This window comes from Gymnoscopelus microlampas (genome assembly GCF_963454915.1).
Source record: "Gymnoscopelus microlampas genome assembly, chromosome: 6".
In the NCBI taxonomy this organism is placed as follows: Eukaryota; Metazoa; Chordata; class Actinopteri; order Myctophiformes; family Myctophidae; genus Gymnoscopelus; species Gymnoscopelus microlampas.
Genome location: NC_139943.1, coordinates 45441465 through 45463607, shown reverse-complemented (window position 1 = coordinate 45463607; position 22143 = coordinate 45441465). Strand labels below are relative to the sequence as shown.

At 44.8% G+C, this 22143-nt stretch overlaps 1 protein-coding gene across 2 annotated transcripts in view; it reads left to right on the top strand.

The window, feature by feature from the left end:
* The first annotated feature begins 410 nt into the window (after positions 1–410).
* Positions 411–22143, top strand: part of sema3e (sema domain, immunoglobulin domain (Ig), short basic domain, secreted, (semaphorin) 3E) — a 38672-nt gene continuing 16939 nt past the window's right edge. The window contains exons 1-4 of one of the 2 annotated variants that reach the window (XM_084060512.1): positions 411–1511; positions 18401–18561; positions 19420–19479; positions 20117–20236. In XM_084060512.1, the coding sequence (XP_083916638.1) occupies positions 1391–1511; positions 18401–18561; positions 19420–19479; positions 20117–20236 (462 nt within the window). In that variant the 5' untranslated portion in view covers positions 411–1390. The remainder of the gene's footprint in view (positions 1512–18400; positions 18562–19419; positions 19480–20116; positions 20237–22143) is intronic. The other variant, XM_084060511.1, reaches the window with a different exon arrangement.

The following is a 22143-nucleotide window of genomic DNA, read 5'->3' as shown; positions in this document are numbered from 1 at the left end:
TGTGTGTGTGTGTGTGTGTGTGTGTGTGTGTGTGTGTGTGTGTGTGTGTGTGTGTAAGGGGGTGCTCCCACAGTGGAGAGTCCAACACAGTCTCTCACTCCAGCTGTCAGGCAGTAAGAGTGAGAGAGAGAGAGAGAGAGGTGGGAGAGAGAGAGAGAGAGAGGTGGGGGAGAGCAAGAGAGAGAGAAGGAGAGGGGGGTAAGAGAGAAATGAGACAAGCAGAAAGAGAGCGAGAGAGAGTGAGAGAGAAGAGACAGGCAGAGAAAGAGAGAAACAGAGATTCTGAAAGCAGACAAGTTGAGAAGCAGCAGGAAAATTTCCTCCCTTCAGAACTGCCAAACACACTATACCACCACTATTGCAGTCTCCCCCCCCGTTCACGGCACACAGATATACCCATACGCTCACACTTCCCTGGCGTGCATCGTCTAGCTGCCCAGATCAGTAGCAGCAGCAGCGGAGACGCGCGGTTCGGCTGACTCACTGAGGTCTGGAGATCCTCCCCAGGCTGCTCAAGCGTGAGCGGGAGTTAGGAACCTCAAGCCTCACTTTCCTCCCCAGCTCAGAGAGACCACACGCCAGACACGAGGCTCCCCGCATACACACACACACACACACACACACACACACACACTGACACACACACACACACACGCACGCACCCGAGCTTCCTTTTCCTGGGCTCCCATCCAGGGAATGACTGGCTCCACTGGACCCTTGAGGAACGCAGGCTGAAGCTCCAGGCAGCCCCAGCCCCCCTGTCTGTCCGCTGGCCCGCTGGGACAGACAGACGCACAAGAGGATTTACACTTCAGCGGCTCCCCGCACGCACACCTTGGTGCGACTCATCTGGCGGCTTCGCGCTTTCTTTCTTTTTTTCTTTTATCAGACAAGTGAGACTGGATGTATAAGCTTTATATAGGGAACCAGACAGACATAGCCAGACGCACACGCACACACACCCACACCCACACACACACACACCCACACCCACACACACACACGCACACACAAATGTAGATTGACAGTGGTATAGGCACTGCAGTGTGAATGTAGCAACTGGACTTCTGTTCTGCTTCCCTGGTTACCAGGACAGTGAGGGCTAATTAGCAGAGACCTGCTGCATTATTCCATCCACTTGGGCAGCTTGGTGGACGCAGCTCTAAGCAGACTGGTATAGGGTATTATAGAGCAGACACTGTATAGGAGCAGCTCAGGTAACTCTGTAATCTTGCGATCTCCCAGTGGACCACTGTTGCCATTGTTGGACTGTAGCATCTCATAAAAGCCCACAGGGACTTGGTTCTTCCTCCTCTCCCAGACCTTGTTGGATGGACTTAACTACCCCTTGCAGGCTGACTGTGTACATGAGCGTGAAGCGTGCGTCACAATGACAATGGCCAAGCGGGTGAGGAGCGTGTGTCGGACACTGACGCTGCTGTATTTCTTCGTGTGGAGCTCGGCCCCGACAGCCCACGGCGTCTACCCCAGGATACGGCTCTCAAACAAAGGTAAGTGATACCTGTGTGTGAGTGTGAGTGTGAGTGTGTGTGCGAGTGAGTGAGTGAGTGAGTGAGTGAGTGAGTGAGTGAGTGTGGGTGTGTGCGCGTATACGTGCGTGCGTGCGTGCGTGCGTGCGTGCGTGCGTGCGTGCGTGCGTGCGTGCGTGCGTGCGTGCGTGCGTGCGTGCGTGTGTGCGTGCGTGCGTGCGTGCGTGCGATGCTGTCTGCTGCCACATATATGTCTTGTATTCTTATTTGATGTAATGAAGCCAAATGCGATCAACTAATAAAAAAGGGAAGCGAGCCCTTGGGTAATTGAACACATGCCGTGTCGCTCAGACTCCAGACTAGTCAACGCAGGCTGGGTGGAAACTAACATTCTTTACCGTGTGAGTTCATGGTAGATTGAAGCTAAGACAGGTGTAACGGTGCAAACTGATTTTTTTTCTCTTTTTTTTTCACACTGTTGCACGCTTCGCCTGCCCCTGACTCTAACCACACTGTTAGTAAGGTATTCCTTGTGGATTCCCAACATTCCTGATTAGATTGGCTAAGTAAATGTTGATTAAACAATGACTGTTTGGTTTGGAGTGCCACGCAAATAAATACGGTTACTAAAAGGGTACCGCAACCACAGAAACCTGTCACACGAGACCGCCTGTGATCTTTTCTACCGAAATTTGTCTAAGGATGGTTTAATTGATGACAGGTTTTTCTTATGACTCGAAGGCACAACATATGTGTAACTGTGCTGTAACTGTATGAACACAGAAGATGTATTAACTGGCCTTATCCAACAAAAAAAGAAAGAAAAGAAAACATATCGGAACATTCTTGAGAGAAATGTCAGTACCAAATGAGGTACTGTTTCTGGCATTTCATTTTGCAAGCCACACCATCTGTGAGTAAAGGAAGTCCAAGTTATCGTTACCATCTAATGGTATTGTTATTGATTGTTATCTAAGATTTATGCCTCTCCAGAGAGAGGGAGAGAAGAGAGAGAGAGAGAGAGAGAGAGAGAGAGAGAGAGAGAGAGAGAGAGAGAGAGAGAGAGAGAGAGAGAGAGAGAGAGAGAGAGAGAGAGAGAGAGAGAGAGACTGTAATATCCTGAGTGCTAAATTATCTCTGTTTAAATCTCTGTTTAAATCTGATAGTGTAAATACTTTTTCTCTCCGGGATTTAAACTAACACTAAGGATTTCACAGTGTGAGTGCTAATTGGGAAAGAGGGTCAAGCCCTCTCTGATGACTTTGTCAGCTTCATGGTTGTTGCTCCCTGGATGTTGTGGCTGTGGATGTTTTTCTCCATCTGTGTTGTTGACTATGGGTTTGTTTTGCCACCCTGGCCATGGTGGCTGAGATTACACAATGTGGCTTTCTACCATGCTATACTGGTGCTGTGATAGAGTGGCTTTCTGGATATGGGAATGGATGTAGTTTACTTTCTGTGTGTGTGTGTGTGTGTGTGTGTGTGTGTGTGTGTGTGTGTGTGTGTGTGTGTGTGTGTGTGTGTGTGTGTGTGTGTGTGTGTGTGTGTGTGTGTGTGTGTGTGTGTGTGTGTGTGTGTGTGTTCTTACCAAATGTCCTCACAAGGACAACAAGATGAGGAAAATTACGTAAAGTGCAGGGTTAGACTTATGTTAATGTAAGGGTAAAGGTTATGGTTCGACATGTAGGGGTGATGTAAGGTTAGGGTCAATCGATCAGAATCAATCTAAAATCCTCACAAAATACAGCTGTGTGTGCATGCGTGCGTGCCTGCGTGCATGCGTGTGTGTGTGTGTGTGTGTGTGTGTGTGTGGGCATGCATGTGTTTGTGTGATATGTGCTGGTATGCGGACTGTTTCCACTGTATCTTCTTACAGAATAATGAGGGCTCTCTCTGCTTTGTAGATAAAACTCTTTTATAAATAGTAAACACCTCCCTTCCCCCTGCCGTGTTTCTTTTGATCTCTATAGCAACAGAAAGTGACGATTCCACGTACACCAGTTAGCCATGCTTGAATATAGGTGTGGAATTTGTATGGTCAGTAAAACACTAATATGCTGATATGTGAGCTAGTTATGAGCACTTGCTGCTCTATAACTTACAAGATGAATGAGAGAAGAGCTTTTTGTGTGGTTTGAAACACAATGGACTGGTTGGTGCTCATGACCTTGTGTACTTGAACCCATAGCATCCCCATTATGCGGTTAACATTCAGCAGTGCATTGCATTGTGACGCATTGTGAGCAGGGTTGCCAGATCTGCTTATTAAAATTTCCCCGCAAGATTTTATTTGAAAATAGCCGATCTACAAGCTCACAACGTGTCGCATGGCGACACATTGTGAGCTTGTAGATCTGAGCTTGTAGATCTGTTTTCCTAGACCTGGTTGCTTGTTTCTCTCACAGAATCTGGCAACACTGATTGTGAGCTTGTAGATCTGCTATTTTCGCCGCAGTGCAGAGAGAACAGGAGTGGGCCTAGCATTATTAGCCCTTGGGTATACGGTCAAATTAGTATAGTGTTTAAACGGTTAAACTTCCATTCTGCTTGTATTGTCCGCTCCAACAGCTGATAGGTCTCTCTTCAACTGTAAGTCAAAGGGTGGAAGTACTGTACAGCAGTTACGTAAAAGTGAAGTAAAACACATGGGATGGACGGGGAGAAAAAAGGACAAGAATAACGAGTAGAAGAAATTTGAAACAGGGGTGCACTTGGTTAACTGTTCCATGGGATCTTTAGTACATGCTAATATCGAGTCTCCAGCTGTGAGCAGAGCCATGCTGGTGTGCTTAGTCATAAATGCCACATCAATATCTCTAATAAGCATGACTTTCATATATCACCCAATTCATTAACCGCCTGAGGGGAGAGTGGATGCCATAACTCCCTCTCTCTCTCTCTGTCGCTCTCTCTCTCTCTCTGAGTTTCTCTGTTACATGTTCTGGCTAGCAGAGAGTGCCGGGGAGTGCTGCAGTTGGATCCTATCATTATGGAATGAAAAACATCTAAGCCTTAATATATGCCTCATGGCCCCTGCCAGTGATTTTGAACACACCCTCAAGCACACGCAAACACATACTCACTAGTGCACACACAGACACCGTAGGATTCTCACACACACACACAGTAGATCCACACATGCCGAGATTGGACACAGGCACACACACACACACACACACACACACACACTCGCTCGCTCACAGAATAGTGTGAATTCTTCGCACGCCGGGGCCTTGGAAGTGATTCAGGGCAGAGTGGGATGTGGTTTTAACTATTCACCCTCAGGACTATGAAAATATTACCATAACATCTGGCGGATAAACAGGGCAGAGGAGCCATCGTAACTCAATCTATCTGTTTGATTCTCCCGTTTCAAGCGGAGGGAACACATGATGGACGTGATGAATACAATCACTACTGGAATGTATTGGTTACCTTCTTCTTTCTGTTGTTGTCCTTCTGGTGTGGGAGCAATAGAACTTTGTGCCTCTGTTTTTTAATAAGTGCTCATTTTCAGATTAGCTTTATTCTGGTTTCTTTGGGGATGAATTCCTTCGGGAACGTTGTCAGATGTTTCAAGGGCGACTGTCCAAGTTCCTACCCTGGAATATATAAATGTCCCGCAGCTTTGATGTGAAGCCGCGCTTAATGCAGACTTGCTTCAAATTATTAGCATCCCTTTCTTTCATCTCCTTCTGCATCTACTGCCCTGTCTATTTCTGGACCTGCTGATGATTTCTACCCAAACAAACACCCACATTAACTTTTCTTTCATTCTTCTCTGCGGCCTACACTCTTAATTAACTCATGTTCCAGAAGGTTGTTAGCCTAATCTCACCATGTATTAAGTTACAATGGCAGATTGTCTGCTCTCTCCGGTGCAGAACTGATCCTATAGGCTCCCAGCCGCCGAGCCTCGCAAAGACCTTAAATGCAAGTTATGAGCCTCTAATACACCTCAATGGCCATGACTTTAGGGCTAATCAATGTCCTTAATCCCTGTGTGATCATTTCGTGGACGCGAGCCCACCGTTGCACAGACACCAGAATGTACAGTATGCTGTCTACTATGGAGGTGGGGTCCAGGGACCCCCAGGGGTCCTTGAGGGGGTTCCAGGGGGTCCCCAGATAAATGAGGCATAGTGGACCCTTATATATGGCTGTAACTCTGAGAGTCTACAAATGGAACCCTTACGGGGTCCATTTGGTTCCACCTGTACATTCACTTATCACTTGGTCCGTGGTCTAAAGCAGGGTTCTCAAAGTGGGGTCCGGGGACCCCCAGGGTCCTATATGCATCAGCTATTTTCAAAAAAATCTTGGCATTCTTTCGAAATGTATGAATATTTTTTGCCATTTTTTAACACCATAAATCTTGTATGGGGTCCTTGGCACATTTTCAGATGGGGGTCTGCGGCCAAGTACACGTTGATTTAGGGATCCTTGACTAGAAAAAAGTTTGAGAACCACTGGTCTAACTATCCTGGACATAACATTTTGTAACCTGGATCTAAAAAAAACTTTTGCCAACAACTTTGAACAACTTTCCAGGTTCCCCGAGTGGACCGAGCTCATCAGAGTCGGAAAAAAACATCCATTCCGCTTGCTAATGATGCTCTTGCACCGCTAGCCAAGTGTCAGTGTCACGGTGGGCTGGCAAGGGAGGGTAGCTGGGCCGAGATTTATCCTTCCCTCTGCAGCGCTAGTATAGCCGCACGCTTGGCTGATCTCGCTGGAGCTGCGGCGCGAGGGAGAGGGTGATACAGCACTTTCCTAATAGTAATGAACCAATCAGTTCAAAGTCACTTCCACAGAAAAAGCCCTGAAGTTCTTGCGCAGTGTAACGATGCTGGATGGATCAGTGGCCTTTGCACTTGCTTCGGAATAGCGTGTGGTTTAGAGTTTTCACTTGACACAGCACCCCTGATCATCCAGCTGTGTTAAGTTTTCAATCCAGACATGGATTTCTTTCTACGGCTCCCCAGTGTTGAAACAGCGGGCCCTGATTCAGATTCATACATTCCTAGGTTTAGTGAGGCCTAGAAGCGCCACACCACACCCTTATATAATGGATACCTGTTGAGCACTGCTCTGGTTACATGCGCTTTAGAGAAACCATTATGTGTTTAAAAGGAACATAAAACAAACAGACAAAAAAGCCATCATGGGTCCTTGAGTGGGATAAAACTTTTGGTTACAGTTGCTTCTGTTTGTACTGAGAAGAAGCATTCCACTGGGTAGAGGAAAGTGGCAACGCCGTGGAAAAAAATTAAATAACATGAGTTGACACGTTTTCAAGGCAGCCAAGCTAAGCTATGTTCCCCTCAAAACATGCCAGAGTGAGTGAGAGCTGCTCTGGCACTATATGTGAGACGGCTGCCATTAACCCATTCAATCCGGGGGAACGCATCTCTGTCATTTTTTTGATTTCTTTGGGCTATTCAAAAATAGCAGATGTACAAGTTCATAGCACGGCACTCGTGCCGTACAATGAACTTGTAGATCTGCTATCGTTGAAAAATCGTGAAAATATATTTTTTTAAGCGAACATTATTTGTAAGAACACAAAGTTACAAATTGTAACTCAAATCTTTGCTTCTGGGGGGTCCCTGGAACAAAATATTTTACAAATGTTATACAAAAATGTATATATTAAAATATTTGCACACATTTTCACGATTTTTCAAAAAACAATAGCAGATCTACAAGCTCATAGATATACCAGCTAAGAGCTTGTATATCTGCTGTTTTTTTGAATAGCCCAAAGAAAATCTAAAAATGACACAGATTCTGTCCCGGTCTAAATGGGTTAAACTGGAGCGTTTCACGACAATTAAGTTGACAGTATCTCAGCCAGCAAACGTATTTATTTAAAAGTCATAATCATTTAGTGCCACATATAAATATTTTGCTTCAGCAGGTCTGTGTGATGTCCCAACTTGAATAAAGCCGTCCAGTGATGTCAGAATGTTTTGACAGGGCGAACGTCATACCCGCCGGCTTGTATAAATAAACCTGTGTCACTTCCATGTTTTAGCCCCGACGTTTTCCTCTCAGAAAACTCAAACAAGAAGCTGCTAAAAGCACTCGGGAGCGACATTTTCTAGCACCGTTGTGGGAAAAGAGTGCACACACCTCACCTCCGTACTGTATCTAGAATTTAGAAGTGTACATACAGCTGGTGCTAATGTGTTGCTCTTCTTTTAGAAACCCTTCCCTCTCTCTCTCTCTCTTTCTCAGCTTTTCAGTGCAGCAAGGGGAGGTGCTCCTATGTGATGGTTGAATAGTGGCATTCATTGGGAAATTTTATGTTCATTTAAATGCATCACGTTAAGTATGCGTCTTCATATTGCAGCTTGTGTGGTGGGTATGGGTAAGTGTGTGTGTGTGTGTGTGTGTGTGTGTGTGTGTGTGTGTGTGTGTGTGTGTGTGTGTGTGTGTGTGTGTGTGTGTGTGTGTGTGTGTGTGTGTGTGTGTGTGTGTGTGTGTGTGTGTGTGTGTATATATATATGTGTGTGCATATCATGCTCGCCCGTGTCTGCCTACAGTGAATACCCAGGTAGCAATTAGTGATATATGGAACCCCCTGCTGAGTAGTAATTTAAAACCACCCTTCCCCAGACAAGGTAAAGGGCTCTCTCTGTGTGTATGCGTTTTTACGACCCTCCACTGACTTATAGCTGCGGCTAAATCTCTTATGAGAGATGAGGATGGGGAATACCAGTGTTGCGCGCTGCTAGTTCTGCCTGCCAGAAAATGAAGGTGGGGATTTTCTTTTTTCCCCTCTCTCTTCCTAAAGCTAATGTGTGAACTGAGGAGCTCCATTAACTGGGTTCCACCTATGTGTGCCAAGGCCTGTAATTAACGTTTACCACGCAGGCTCTGAGCCGGAGGGCCTACGGCGCACAGACCTTATATTAAATCATTAGGAAATGGCGAATATGATGATGCAGAGATAAATCGTCCCTCTTTCAGGTCAGCGAAGGGTAAACTAAGTTTTTATTTGATTTATTCGTCTCTCTCATTATCTCTGTGTGCTCGATCTCTCTCTCTCTGCTGCAGTGCTGCCTCTCTTTCTATCACTTAATATCTTCCTCCCCTATCTCTGTAATTCTCCCTGTCCTTAGTCTGTACTGTATGTCTCTCTCTCGCTCTCTCTCTCCCACGCACGGCACGGCACGCACACACACACACACACACACACAGCACCGACTCTCTGCCTCTCCTCTTTATAATTATCCGTCTATCACCTCTATCACCCTGTAACCTCTATCTAACCACTTAGACCTCTCTCCTCTCTCTCTCTCTGTCCTTCTCTCGCTCTCATTTCTCATGTTCTCTTTCACCCCCCCCCCCAACCCCAGTGCTTTATTTCTCTCCCATTGTGTAACGTGTGTGCTCTCTAGTTCATTAGCGAGGCGTCCAGAAGGGAAGGCAGCTGGTGAAAGTCTAATATCCTTCCTGACCTTTCCTCAGCGCAGGGGCGACAGAGAGGGGATGAGTTCAGTTAAGAGACATGGGAACTGGAAGGGGGGGGGAGCAGGAAGATGGAGGGAACATCTTAACCACATTAACCTGTTAAAACCTGTTAGATTTCAGCGTTGGCTGTTCAAAAATAGAAGCTCACAGCGTGGCACATCGTCATCGTGCCGCTCTGCGAGCTTGTACATCTGCTATTTTAGAAAAATCTTTTAAGTGTTTGAACATTTTTGAATAATTTTTCTTTTTTTTTACAACACTTGCAGAATGGGGGGGGGGGCAAATATATATCAATTTATGGCAGAGAGAGAGAGAGAGAGAGAGAGAGAGAGAGAGAGAGAGAGAGAGAGAGAGAGAGATCTTGTCAACCTGTAGTGGTCCTACCAGATCAAAATAATGTTTATTTACACCAAAAAAAGGGGGGGGGGGGGGGTGGCACGCCAGTGATGCGGTCAGGAACGAGGCGGAGCCGAGTTCCTGACCGCATCACTGAAGTGGTCACATTGAGCTTACTCCATTTCCGCTACTCGTTGTACGATGAAGTACTGTATATATGGTTAAGTGGTTAAGAAGGATAGCAAGTGTTACAGTGGTTGAAGAGGGGATGAGCAGTAATGCCTTGTAGCTGTTGTTTACCAGTGTTGATTTTGACAGCAAATTTTGATTTAGTCTTAGTCATAGTATTTTGAATAAAATTCCATTTAGTTTTAGTCATATTTTAGTCATCTGAAATGTAATAGTTTTTGGCTAGTTTTAGTCGACTAAATATCATAAGATTATAGCCATATAGCCAGTGGAGCCATCAAGGCACCGCCAAAATACATTATAGTCGACTAAATCTACAATTGATTTAGTCGAGTATAATGTATTTTGGCAAGCTCACAACGCGTCGCAGCTCGACGCGTTGTGAGCTTGTAGATCTGCTATTTTCAGAGTGCAACACCCGAGCAGCGAGCGCCACCAAACTTAAAATGACTTTTCTTTTAGTTCTACTGGATCTCTTCTCCACTAGTCCCTCACTAACATGTTAGTCTAGTTTTTATTTGTTGACGAAAATGTAAATATATTTAGTCTTAGTTTTAGTCATCGTAGCATAGTTTTTATTTAGTTTTTATTTAGTCTTCGTTAGTGAAAATAGGTAGTCGACGAACATTTTTCGTCATAGTTTTAGTCGGCAAAATCAACACTGTTGTTTACTGTAGCTCATCATTAAAAAGCAGTGTGTTTACCAGACTGTATACTGTACTATAATGTCCCTTTACATCCTCCGCTATCCCCATGGCAACCTGCGGGAGAGTGGAGAGAGAGAGAGAGAGAGAGAGAGAGAGATACTATCTGGAATGTGGGAAATGCCACACACTAAATCCCCCCAAAATCCAGCAGCGAAAGTCTTTTTTGGTTAATCACAGGTAAGGTACTGTAATAAGAGGATTGTGGGGTAATCTATCATAGAGAATGTGAGAAAGCGAGAAAACTTCAACTGTTGCAGGTGCTGTGTATGCCAAAATATCACTGTAAATGAACAGTTACATTGCAGACGCTGTTGCAGCTTGACATATCTGACTTGTTTAATTGTGCAGAAAATGTTGATTTATTTAATGTAGCAGTTAGAATGTTCAAGCAATGGAATTACCACAGGAATTAATAATAAAGCCCTTTAGTCAGTTCAAGTATTAGATGTTTTTGTGTAGTTTGGAAGTCACCGAGCTTAACATGCATCAATAATTCATTCAATAATAATTCATCTTAGCAGTACGTTTCGCTTCTTGGCCTTGTGGTCGAGACAATGTGCTTTGAAACAGATGGGGAGAGGGTTTGGACTCAAAGTCGGTCAAATAATAAGCAACCCCATCAATTATATTGGCACCTACTTACTGTGTATGGTTTGATGAGGAAACTTGAATCTCTCCAGGCTAGCCATAATAACAACTGTCAGCTGTTAATGATTCTCTTTCTGATTTATACCACAGAGTACAGCACAATTATACTTTAGTTCCACTGTTCAGAGCTCTTACACCTCAAGGAGTCCCTCTGTCTCTCACACACACACACACACACACACACACACACACACACACACACACACACACACACACACACACACACACACACACACACACACACACACACACACACACACACACACACACACACACACACACACACACACACACACACACACACACGCTCCTGTCGCCGCCGCCTTGGATACCCCATGTGGCTTCCATTTTGCTTAATGACATCATTCCCCTCACCCAGGGGTCTAGTACGGGAATACAAGGCCGTGCTGATAATGGCATGACACCCCCATCCCGCAAAGCTCCCTACTCACCCCCCAAAACCCCAAGGGCTTACACAGCGGCCCAAGACGAACACACACTCCTTTATTACTGATCCCTGTGCTCTGACCCACTTCAGTGTTTGTCTTTGTTTCGAGTCCAGCACGAATACCATTACTCAGTAAAGTTATACGTTTGCCTAGGAAACTGTCTGTCGCGAGCAGCCAAAATTCTGACATGAAATGTCAGCGGTTAGCGCTGGCAACGGCTCAAATTGTTACAAGAAATTTATTTTGGTTGTGGTTACTGTACGTTTCCTGACATTCTTGTTTTATGAGTGCGTTTGTCTTGGTGTTTCTTTGACATTGACATGAACGTTTTCTTCCCCGGGAGGTAAAATGATAAGCAGTTCCTACTGTACAGTCAGAAACGCACATTACACATACACACACACACACCCCGGGCTGTCTCCGGGTGTAAGGAAAACCAACGTTTCCATACTTGGATAAAGAGGGGATCAGAGGAGTTTATTTTGATTTTAACTTCACCAAATCTCCCCGGGCATCTTTCAGCACTCGGCAGACAGCCGATGAAAGTGTCTGTCTTGAGGGAGTATTTTTTTTCCCTCCGTCTTTTCCATTTGAAGTGCAGGAGCACAGTTGGAACCATGCACACCTTCTCCATTCCCCTCTCAAGCCCCTTAGCTGATGGTAAAAAATGCTCATTGGCTGCAGATGGCGAGAATGACAAGGAGGAGAGAGGTGGAAATCCCCTCTTTGACTGAGGAGGCTGAATGGTGACTACAGCTACTCTCTGGCTGTGACTGGTTTAGATAATCACAGAGGAAGGAATCTTCTTATCTTGACTGTATAATCATAAACGCCTCTTGCCATGATTAGAGTGCCTTCCGATTGCTGTGTACGCTATCAATGCATTTGTCTATAATTTAGCTGATTAATAGACTTCCATTATGATAATGTGTTATCAGAGTGTGCACAATACACTATTGTTATTCATCACGTTATTTTTGGAAAGTCGGTCCTCAGTTTTAGATCTATCGATACCTATTGTTAAAGGAAAATCCAAACCATTTTGGAACTTTTTACATCACTGATGATGAATCATCATCATCATCGTCATCTGACCTGAAGAGTACCCCAGAACGAGTCAATTATTGGTCATATTTTATGTGCCTTTGTATGCTTTCCCGGGAACAATTCTTATCGCTGCTATGCTGACGACACACAGCCTTAACTTTCCATTATACAGATAATGGTATAGATTGGCCAGTGTGAAGGATTCCATACTGTAATTCCTATCAAGAAATGGATTGCATTGAATTTTCTGCAGATATATTCAGATAACTGAATTGATTTCTAAAGTAAAACATTTATGTTCAGATCACCTTGTATGTTACTGGCATGTTATATAACTGATTAATTGCCCAGCTGTATAAAACAGTAAACCTGTTTAAGGTAGAAATGTGTTACCGTTACCTTTGATTTATTGAATTTAAAATAAATCTGCTAATTCCACACCTAACTTTATGACAACTGCAGTGCACTACTATGGCTCAACTTCAACTTGTGCAGGACGCTGCTCAAATGTGAGCGGCCTCAAGTCCCTCAACGCCTCAGTTCTTGTTTTGGAGAGTGTGGTTTTGCTCTTGGTTGCATCACCGAAATCTTGACCCCCTTATGTGCCAGGGAGTCACATGAGATCCTCAGACACACCTTCATTGGCTGTCTCCTGGTCCAGATTGGTGACTACAGGGAAGGCTGGCTATTTGTCATCAGGGCTAAGTACATCCTGGAATGCCTTCCCTGAGGAGATCAGGCTTGTCAGCACATTATACATTTTTAAATCGCTGTTAAAACAATTTTATAGAAAGGCTTTTTTGATGTCCTGATTCACTATCTGTGATGCCTCGATCGGCTTGTTGACATTTGGACCCAGCATTGCCCAGGAATCAGGACATTGCGTGGGTGAAATAGAATCTCTCCCACCCCCACAGACAGACAGACAGATATATTTAAAAAGAATCGAAAGATTTAAAAAAGCAAACATTTCAAAAAGAGTGAAAAATGCAGATCTGCAATCTCACCACACGCACACAGGGCTTAAGTGGTTAACTACACCTGCACAAGCAAGCTGAGTCCTGCTCTCTCCCATCCTCTGTCCAAGTGAGTGTCACACCAGGCATTCCAAGGTGAAGTGCACCTTATGGATTACACTCGCATGCACACGAACAAGAGCGGCTGTCAAAGTGTGTGTGTGTGTGTGTGTGTGTGTGTGTGTGTGTGTGTGTGTGTGCTCTCACGTGTGTGCACGCACACGTGTGCGCACGCCCAACCAAGCGTGTCTGAGCATATGCGTGTGAATCCTGGTGTGAGTGGTTGTATTTGTACACGCAATGCTCGCTGTCACTCCTCATTAAGGCCCGAACAGGGTGAGGACCGTGCGGAAAATGGGTTTGGTCGAACAATTGTTCACTCCATCACTCTCAATAGGCGTCTCAGTCTGTCATCGTCATGGCGGCGAGAGCCAGTGACTCTCTGGCTCCACATGAAGAGACAAGCTGATGGTTTCCCTAACACCTTTAGAGAGGTACAAGGACATAATGACATAGTGCTCTCTATTCAAATCCCAGAGAGAGAGAGATACAGTAAAAAAAAGTGTCGGCTATGAGTGTGTGGAGCGTGGGGGGCTGGCTATCTGTGTAGGCACACGCACACTCGTGCACGCCCGTGTGTCTGTGTGGGGGCTCCAAGGAAGCTCTAACTACATGGATTAGATAATTACAGGAAGCTGATCTGGGCCTTTGGCAGCAGCGCTGCCACATCCCTGGCTCTGTCTGTGCCACCTCGCCAGCACAGAGATCTGACGCTACCAAAACAAACCTGTCTCCACCAACAGCAAGATCTTAACAGCAGCAAAATAAACACGCTTCCCTCTCCGCGCTCCGTGGAGATCTAATGCCAGTTAAAACAAACAAGAACCAGCCACCGAGTCCGTGGCTGTATGCTGTGAATGAACTGCGCAAATAGGGCAAAACATACGTCACGGCCTCTATCTGCGAGATCGCGTCTCTCTAAAAATATACAGACGGCAGGAATAACAAATCATACAATTAACCCTCTGAATCACCAGAGTTTCGGGTTAGCCTCCCTAATACCTGAGTTAGCTAAAAGACAGGTTTTCTAAATGGGGACCGTAGGCCCCCAGGGGGTCCGCAGGTTGGCCAATTGTAAAGGCGAGGAAAATTAAATTACATGTTTTTATTAAATTAAAAAAAGTTAAAAGTTAAAAAATAAGAATTTCTCTTCAATTTCAATTCATACATTTATTGTACCAGTGTGACCACTTACAACCTGATGTCCCTATGTTGGGCAAGTCATTATTTTCAAACAATAGATTTTTTTTTTACATCATTTTCATTGAATTAAGTAATTTATTAGTTTTTTAGACATTTTGCAATACCGGGGCTATGGCTATTTGTGGGAATAGCGAGGAAAGGTTTGGGAACCTCCGAGCTAAATGCTTGGCGTAGCATTAAGGAGAGGTTTTGCCCGAGGAAGGAGACAGCTGTGGGGCAGGTGATGGTAGCCAGTGTTTTCCTCTCTCCCTCCGCGTTGTCTGGCTGGTTTAAATTGGCAATGAAAGTGGAACAAATGGGCAGACATTGTATCACAGTGAGCCCGTGCAGAACGCCCTGGTGTGAGCCATTACGGTGGTCCTGCAGTTAACACATACCAGATCCCATTCCCTTTCCCTCTCACAAGGACACCCAGCCATGCGCCTCCGGGGCCCACAGGTTTAACCCATTAAGACCGGGAAAGCAACCACTTTAACCATTATTTGATACTTTGGGCTACTCAAAAATAGCAGATCTACAAGCTCATAGCGCGGTACCGAGTGCTGCACTATGAGCTTGTAGATCTGCTATATTTTTTTAAAATCATGAACATTTGGGAAAATCTTTGAATATATATTTTTTTAAAGCGAACATTTGTAACTGAAAATCTTTGCTTCTGGGGGTCCCTGGAACATTATTTTTTTTAGATGGGGGTCCGCGGCCAAATACATATAATTTTGGGGGTCCTTGACATGATTTTTTTATAGAACCACTGATATTTATATTTTGTTCCAGGGACCCACCAGAAGCAAATATTTTAGTTAAAAATGTTTGCTTTTAAAAATATATATTGAAAGATTTGCACACAGATCTACAAGCTCATATCACGGCACTCGGTGCCGTGCTATGAGCTTGTAGATCTGCTATTCAATAGCCAAAGGAATCTAAAATGACACAGATGCGTTCCCGGTCTTACAGGGTTAAGCTAGGGCAGGCCCATGGGAAGTGCGCCGCTCTAGGGGGGGCGACTCTACGTTCAGGTCCTTCACCCTCTGCACTGCAGCTCCAGTGCTTCACATCAGAGGCAGAGATACAGAAGACCAGCCTGTCAGCTTCAATCACACAGACGGAACTGCATTTGTGTGTGTGTACGTGTGTGAGTGCGCACGTGTGTGTGTGTGTGTGTGTGTGTGTGTGTGTGTGTGTGTGTGTGTGTGTGTGTGTGTGTGTGTGTGTGTGTGTGTGTGTGTGTGTGTGTGTGTGTGTGTGTGTGCGCACGTGTGTGCGCATGTTTGTGTGTCCGCGGACAAGGCTATGAATTTTTTTCAATATTGTGAAGCAAATACTGAAAGTTAAATGTATGTGAAGCTCTTCTTGCAGTCCATTTATTGTAAAGTCAAATGGTATTATGTTAGCCTGACAGCGAGTAACAGCTGATCTCACGCATTAGTTCACTGTTGTCTTTCGCTAATGCGCTTCAGACGTTTGGATGGGGAAAGCTGAGACGCGCTTTCTGCCTCGGGGCAAGAAATCAACCATTGGGCCTGATAAAGAGGACGGTTCCGTTTCCTGTCTGATGAAAGCACTTCCTCCTGGATACAGGGGCCATAGGTTACGGGGCGGAGATCAAATATCCCTTCCACTAATCACACCATCTTTCCCAGGAATCGTATCCCCCATGCACCTCTGTTCAAATCCTAGAGGCTTTTGGGGGCATTTCCAGTGTCTGGGGTGCCTTCTTGCGGCGGCTATCTCAAGATTTGGAAATAATAGACACGTTGGGAGGCGGTGAGGCATTTAACAATAGAAATTGTTGACATGCTCCATAGCCGTGATTGTTATAAAGAAAAACATGCATAACTATGCACTGTATAAAACCCATAACGAATCCCTATGAACGCTCATTGTAATGGGTTAGTTCCACTCCCTTTTACAATGTTCATTCTATCCCTCACACATATCATGTTGTCCTATGTAATAGCTTGGAATGTCTTCAATGTCAAATAGAAACCACAAACAAAAACACATTTGGACAATGCCATAACACAGAGAAACACAAGCTGTTGAATGGAGTCAGAGGGAGGTCGATGCAGAGGAGTAGTCGGAGTTACAGTATGCTTCGTCGTACTGTAAATCTACAAGTCACAACACATTGTGGACACAATGTATTGTGTGCAGTGGTCGCATTGCGACGCGTTGTGAGCTTGTAGATCGGCTATTTTCAAATAGCCTAGGTATAAAATAGGGCTAAAGTGGTTAATGTACGTTTTATAATGTAAATGATTTTATCTGCAAAGTAACTAGTAACTAAAGTTTTCAAATAATTGTAGTGGAGTAAAAGTACAACATTTGCCTCTGAGATGTAGTGGAGTAGAAGTAAAAGTATTGAAAATCGGAAATACTCCAGTAAAGTAAAAAATACCTCAAAATTGTACTTAAGTACAGTACTTGAGTAAATATAAACTTTATTTTATTTATATTTATTTTATTAGTATATAAATATACTTAGTTACTTTAGACCACTGGCGACGCCATTGTACAACAGACCATAATCTAGGCATAAGGAAGGAGAGTGGCGATGGACAGATAACCCTGTTGTTGCTCCCCGTGGCCCTCTAGGGAGGAGCTGGATCAGGAACACATGTTTGCCCTGCGCCCTTGGCCACGCATGGCCAGCGGCCAAGGACTTTGTCGTATATATATATATGGCGTCGCATACACGATGCGTAGTTATAAGCTCGGTTAGATTCGCAACACCATCGTACGACAAGAGTATAAATTATCCATTACACTGAAATGAGTTTGACACGCTTCAAGGGAGAGGGAACGGATCACATTTAGCGAGTACTGCGCTTTAGAGTCCGCAGGGTAAAACATCGTTCTGAAGTAGAAATAAATCCTGTGCAGAGAAATAAAGGGAGGCCCACGTATTCTAAAGGAGAAATGTTTTACTGAAAGGTGCAATCGAGGTGAATCGACTTTTCAACAGGCCTTCAGGAAGTATCAGGGGAGACAGAATTAATACCTGCTCTGTTACTGTAATACGAGGCCAGTGGCTAGTTTTGTCTGTACTGTGTCAATCAGGTGACTTGTTTTATACAGTATCTCTTTCCATGTAAAAATAAGTATTTCATCCGTCTGTCTGTCTGTCTGTTCTTGAATGATTGATTGAATACTTTATTACAGTGGGTCTCAAACTTTTTCATGTCAAGGACCCCCAACTTGACACCTATTAGCCCGCAGACCCCCATTTGAAAAGAATGCCAGGGACCCCCATAAGAGAAGAGATTTTTACTGCTCTAGCAGTAATTCTCAACCATTTTCATTTGAAGGACCCCCGGTTTCACATGCATTAAGCTACGTAGTACGGACCCCCATTTAATGGCATTTCTATCTCTGGGACCCCAATTTATATTGTAAACTCAATGTTAATTCAACTCTGAGAGTGTACAAATGGAACCAAATTAACCCGTTACTCTGAGAGTGTACAAATGGAACCAAATGGACCCGTTAGGGTCCATTTGGTTCCATTTGTACACTCTCAGAGTTACAGACCCATAAGGGTCCATTTGGTTCCTACTATCCATCATTTAGCTGAGGACCCCCTAGAACTCCCTCAAGGACCCCTGGGGGTCCCCGGACCCTACTTTGAGAACCAATGCTGTATTAGACAGAAATGTAAACAGCAGGAGGTACAGTGGGACATTTAGGCTAAAAAGGATAACACAAAAAAAGAGCTCCTGGGGCCTGTCTGTCAGTCTGTCTGATCTAATTTGTGTGTTTGTGTGTGTTTGCAGAGCTATGGCAGATGAACAGGACCTGGGTGTTCCAGGGAGCCAGGCCCTCTCTCCAGCCCCAGACCATGATGCTGGACGAGGGCCATGAGAGACTGTACGTAGGGGCCAAGAACTCCCTGTACTCGCTGAGCCTGGAGCGGGTCAACACGCACCACAGAGAGGTATATATACTGTAGGCCTGTTTTCATCTCTCTGCCACGACCTGGCTGTCTGTGTGAGGAACCACTGAACTCTGCCACTCACTGGGTCAATAGGTTACTCAAACAGATTGCGTGGGCGGGTGCTTGCCTGCTTGCGTGTGTTGCATGAGAGAGAAAAGGGCAGAGAGAGACTCAGAGAGAGAGAGAGAGAGAGAGAGAGAAAAGTGGTTAGATAGAGGTTACAGCAGGGTGATAGAGGTGATAGACAGAGAATTACATTATATAAAGAGGAGAGGCAGAGAGTAAGAGAGGTTAGAGGTGCAGTGTGTAAGTGTGTAAGTGTGTAAGTGTGTAAGTGTGCGTGTGTGCGTGTGTGTGTGTGTGTGTGTGTGTGTGTGTGTGTGTGTGTGTGTGTGTGTGTGTGTGTGTGTGTGTGTGTGTGTGTGTGTGTGCGTGCGTGCGTGCGTGCGTGCGTGCGTGCGTGCGTGCGTGCGTGCGTGCGTGCGTGCGTGCGTGCGTGCGTGCGTGCGTGCGTGCGTGCGAGAAAGCGTGCGTGCGAGAAAGCGTGCGTGCATGTGTGTGTTCACATGCACGCGTACGCGTGTGTGCGTGCGTGCGTGCGTGCGTCTGTGTGTGTGTGTGTGTGTGTGTGTGTACAACAGATGCAAAGGTATTCCAGATGTTTATGTGTGTACATGGGTGCATAGTCTGCATACTGGTGCACTCAACATAAAATAAAGCTAAGACAGCCATTACAAACAGTGCTGTAACATTACAGTAAAAAGTGAAAAAAATACCACACTTTTTCTTGTTTTTCTATTTGCCTTCAAAGTCAAACGGTTTGTGTAAATAAAAGGATAAACTGTGTTCTCTCCTCAGATCCACTGGGCCAGCACTGAGACTCAAGTAGAGGAATGTCTGAACAAGGGCAGGGAGAAGGTAACACTCGGCCCATTTATATGCGGACATAATTCAATAGGCTCTGTCACCGCTATGCTATCGATTAGCATACCGCACACTAGTTCTCATTAACCTTGGCTCAACCTATTGATGTAATGGTGCTATGGACGGTGCAGTAAAACCCCGACCATTCTTCATTTCCTTAATTAAAACCTCTTATCCTGTTGTTTACCCTTTCTATTCCTCATCTCCCTTTTCACCATGGGTTCATCCCTCTCGATCATTTCCATTTTTCCATTCTTTCAAAAAATGACCTATTGCCAAAGTGTTTATGAAATGTCCGTCCTATATAAGTTGTATTACAATGAACAATAGTTGATTAAACAATGACTGAACAATGGTTAATTATGCACCAATCTGGGAACCCATTAATTTAAAAGACAGTTTTTCATTGCTAATTGAAAATCTGTCTTGAGAGATTAGTGATGCACAAACAATAGAACACAGTAAAATCCTAAGTGTTAATTTAACTCAAAAGGGTGTACAAATGGAACCAAATAAGACCACCACATTTCTAAACTCTTCAGAGTTAAATTGACACTGACGAGGAGAATTCTGTGAATACTCTTGTCGTATCTCATACATTCTCTCTCTCTCTCTCTCTCCCTCCATACAGCCAGAGTGTGCTAACTACATCAAGGTCTTGCAGCAGTACAACCAGACCCACCTATTAGCCTGTGGGACAGGAGCCTTTAACCCCACCTGTGGCCTGGTCAGGGTGGGACACACAGGACAGGTGAGACTGATTGACTGACTGAATGTCCCTGGCTTCAACATGTGAGCCCGGTTTGTCCAGTTCCTATTTCAACGCAAAAGCAATGGAATGCATACTGTACACATCGTCTTCCAAAACATGAAAAAGGTTAAGAAACACACCTAAGAAGAACATTGAAGGTGGAACCCATTGGTTGGTTCTACCAAAAAGAACACAGCTTACAACACTCCGCTATAGGGGGACCAATACCAAATTCATAGGAATTAGTACTGAAATAAAAAAACAGAATATATGTACATACTATTAAGAAACAAAGGGGAATGTCCAAATTCAGACTTATGGTGTATACGTACTTATGTGCAACAACTTTTTCAAAATGAAAATAACATGGTGTCGTTGTGCTCTATAGATTTCTAGAACTTTCTCAACAGTTTTCTTAGCAAAGTTTGCACTTTCCTGCACTGTCAGTGCAACTACAGTCCTCGCCAGAGCACCTCAGGGAGTGTGGTGTCTCCTAGAGAGAAGGAGATGAGAAACAGAGAGGGAGGTATAGGGAGAGGGGGGGATTTAGAGAGGAAACGACAGAAAAAGGAGAGGGGGGGAGAAAAGGAGAGGGAGTGAGGAGAAAAGGAGACAAGACCGATCACCAATGGAGAGGGAGAGCGCAAGACGGATGGAGTGTGGCAGAGAGAGAATAAATAATCTGTTTACGTCCTCGTAGGGAGTAGCAGTATGTTTGTTTGGCTCTAGATAATCTGGACAGAAAAAAAAAAACAGCCTGGCTCTCCTTGTACACAGAACAGAACAGAGGCACTCCAAGACACACTGTGTTGCCCCTATACTGCGAGGTCAGGTGTGTGTCTGTGTGTGTGTGTGTGTGTGTGTGTGTGTGTGTGTGTGTGTGTGTGTGTGTGTGTGTGTGTGCTTGCATATAAAGTGAGATTGTGAAAGGTATCTGCCAGATGTTTACAGTGAACAGCTCCCTGGGCGTGTGTATCTCTGTGGTGTTTTCAGAGAGCCAGAGCACACGCAGAATGCTTTTCGCCCTGCATTCCACAGCTCTGCTCTGCTCGTTCAAAAGCCCATCACACCTTCCAAACAGAAACAGCCACACCACTGCTCCATCACTCATATCAATGGAATGTTTACAGCCCTGGCCTGGACAACACTGGACCAGAGAGCTGCAGCTGGCTGTAAAGCGTTCCAATGTGCTCTGCTGCCGTGTTGTACGTGTTTATAATACATGATGAAAAGGAGTGTTGTTGCAATATTGGCTAGTGTCCTGTGGTCATAGATCAGCGATATTATCGGCAATATTATGCTATAGCATGACCTCAAGTGTATTGGATTACACCACAGTTCCTTTATTATTCGTTAGACCCAAAGGGCGCCGGCCTATTTGGGACCATGCATGTCGGGAACTATAACGCTATGCGGCTCACACGTTAGGCGAAGCTTGGCCAATCAGTTAAGCAGATGGGTCGGGTTAGCCAATCAGGGTCTTATACTGGCTTGGTGACACAAACGTGACGCTCCGCCAATCCGCGAAGCCGACGGTTCGGGTTGGCCAATCAAGGAAGCCGATGCATACGATCTCCCGGCTGACAGATACAGATATTCGTGATTTTTTTCGGTTCAGGGAAATAGTTGCTGCCTTTCGGCTCTGCACACCGAGTTATGCCAGGGACACATTTTGTGTGACACAGACACACAAACACACACACTGATTGTGTAAATTATAGTATTGATGATTTATGATTAGAAGAAAAAAAAGAAAAAAAGAAACATGTCTTCGTTACTAGGTTAAAGGTTACAGGAAAAGTAAATATGGTGGCTGCGTTTGGAGCGCTGTCACTGGGAGATATTTGCACTCATCAGAATGCCTCTCAGCGAATCACGATGTCAGGTCAGAACTAACTGTGGTCAAA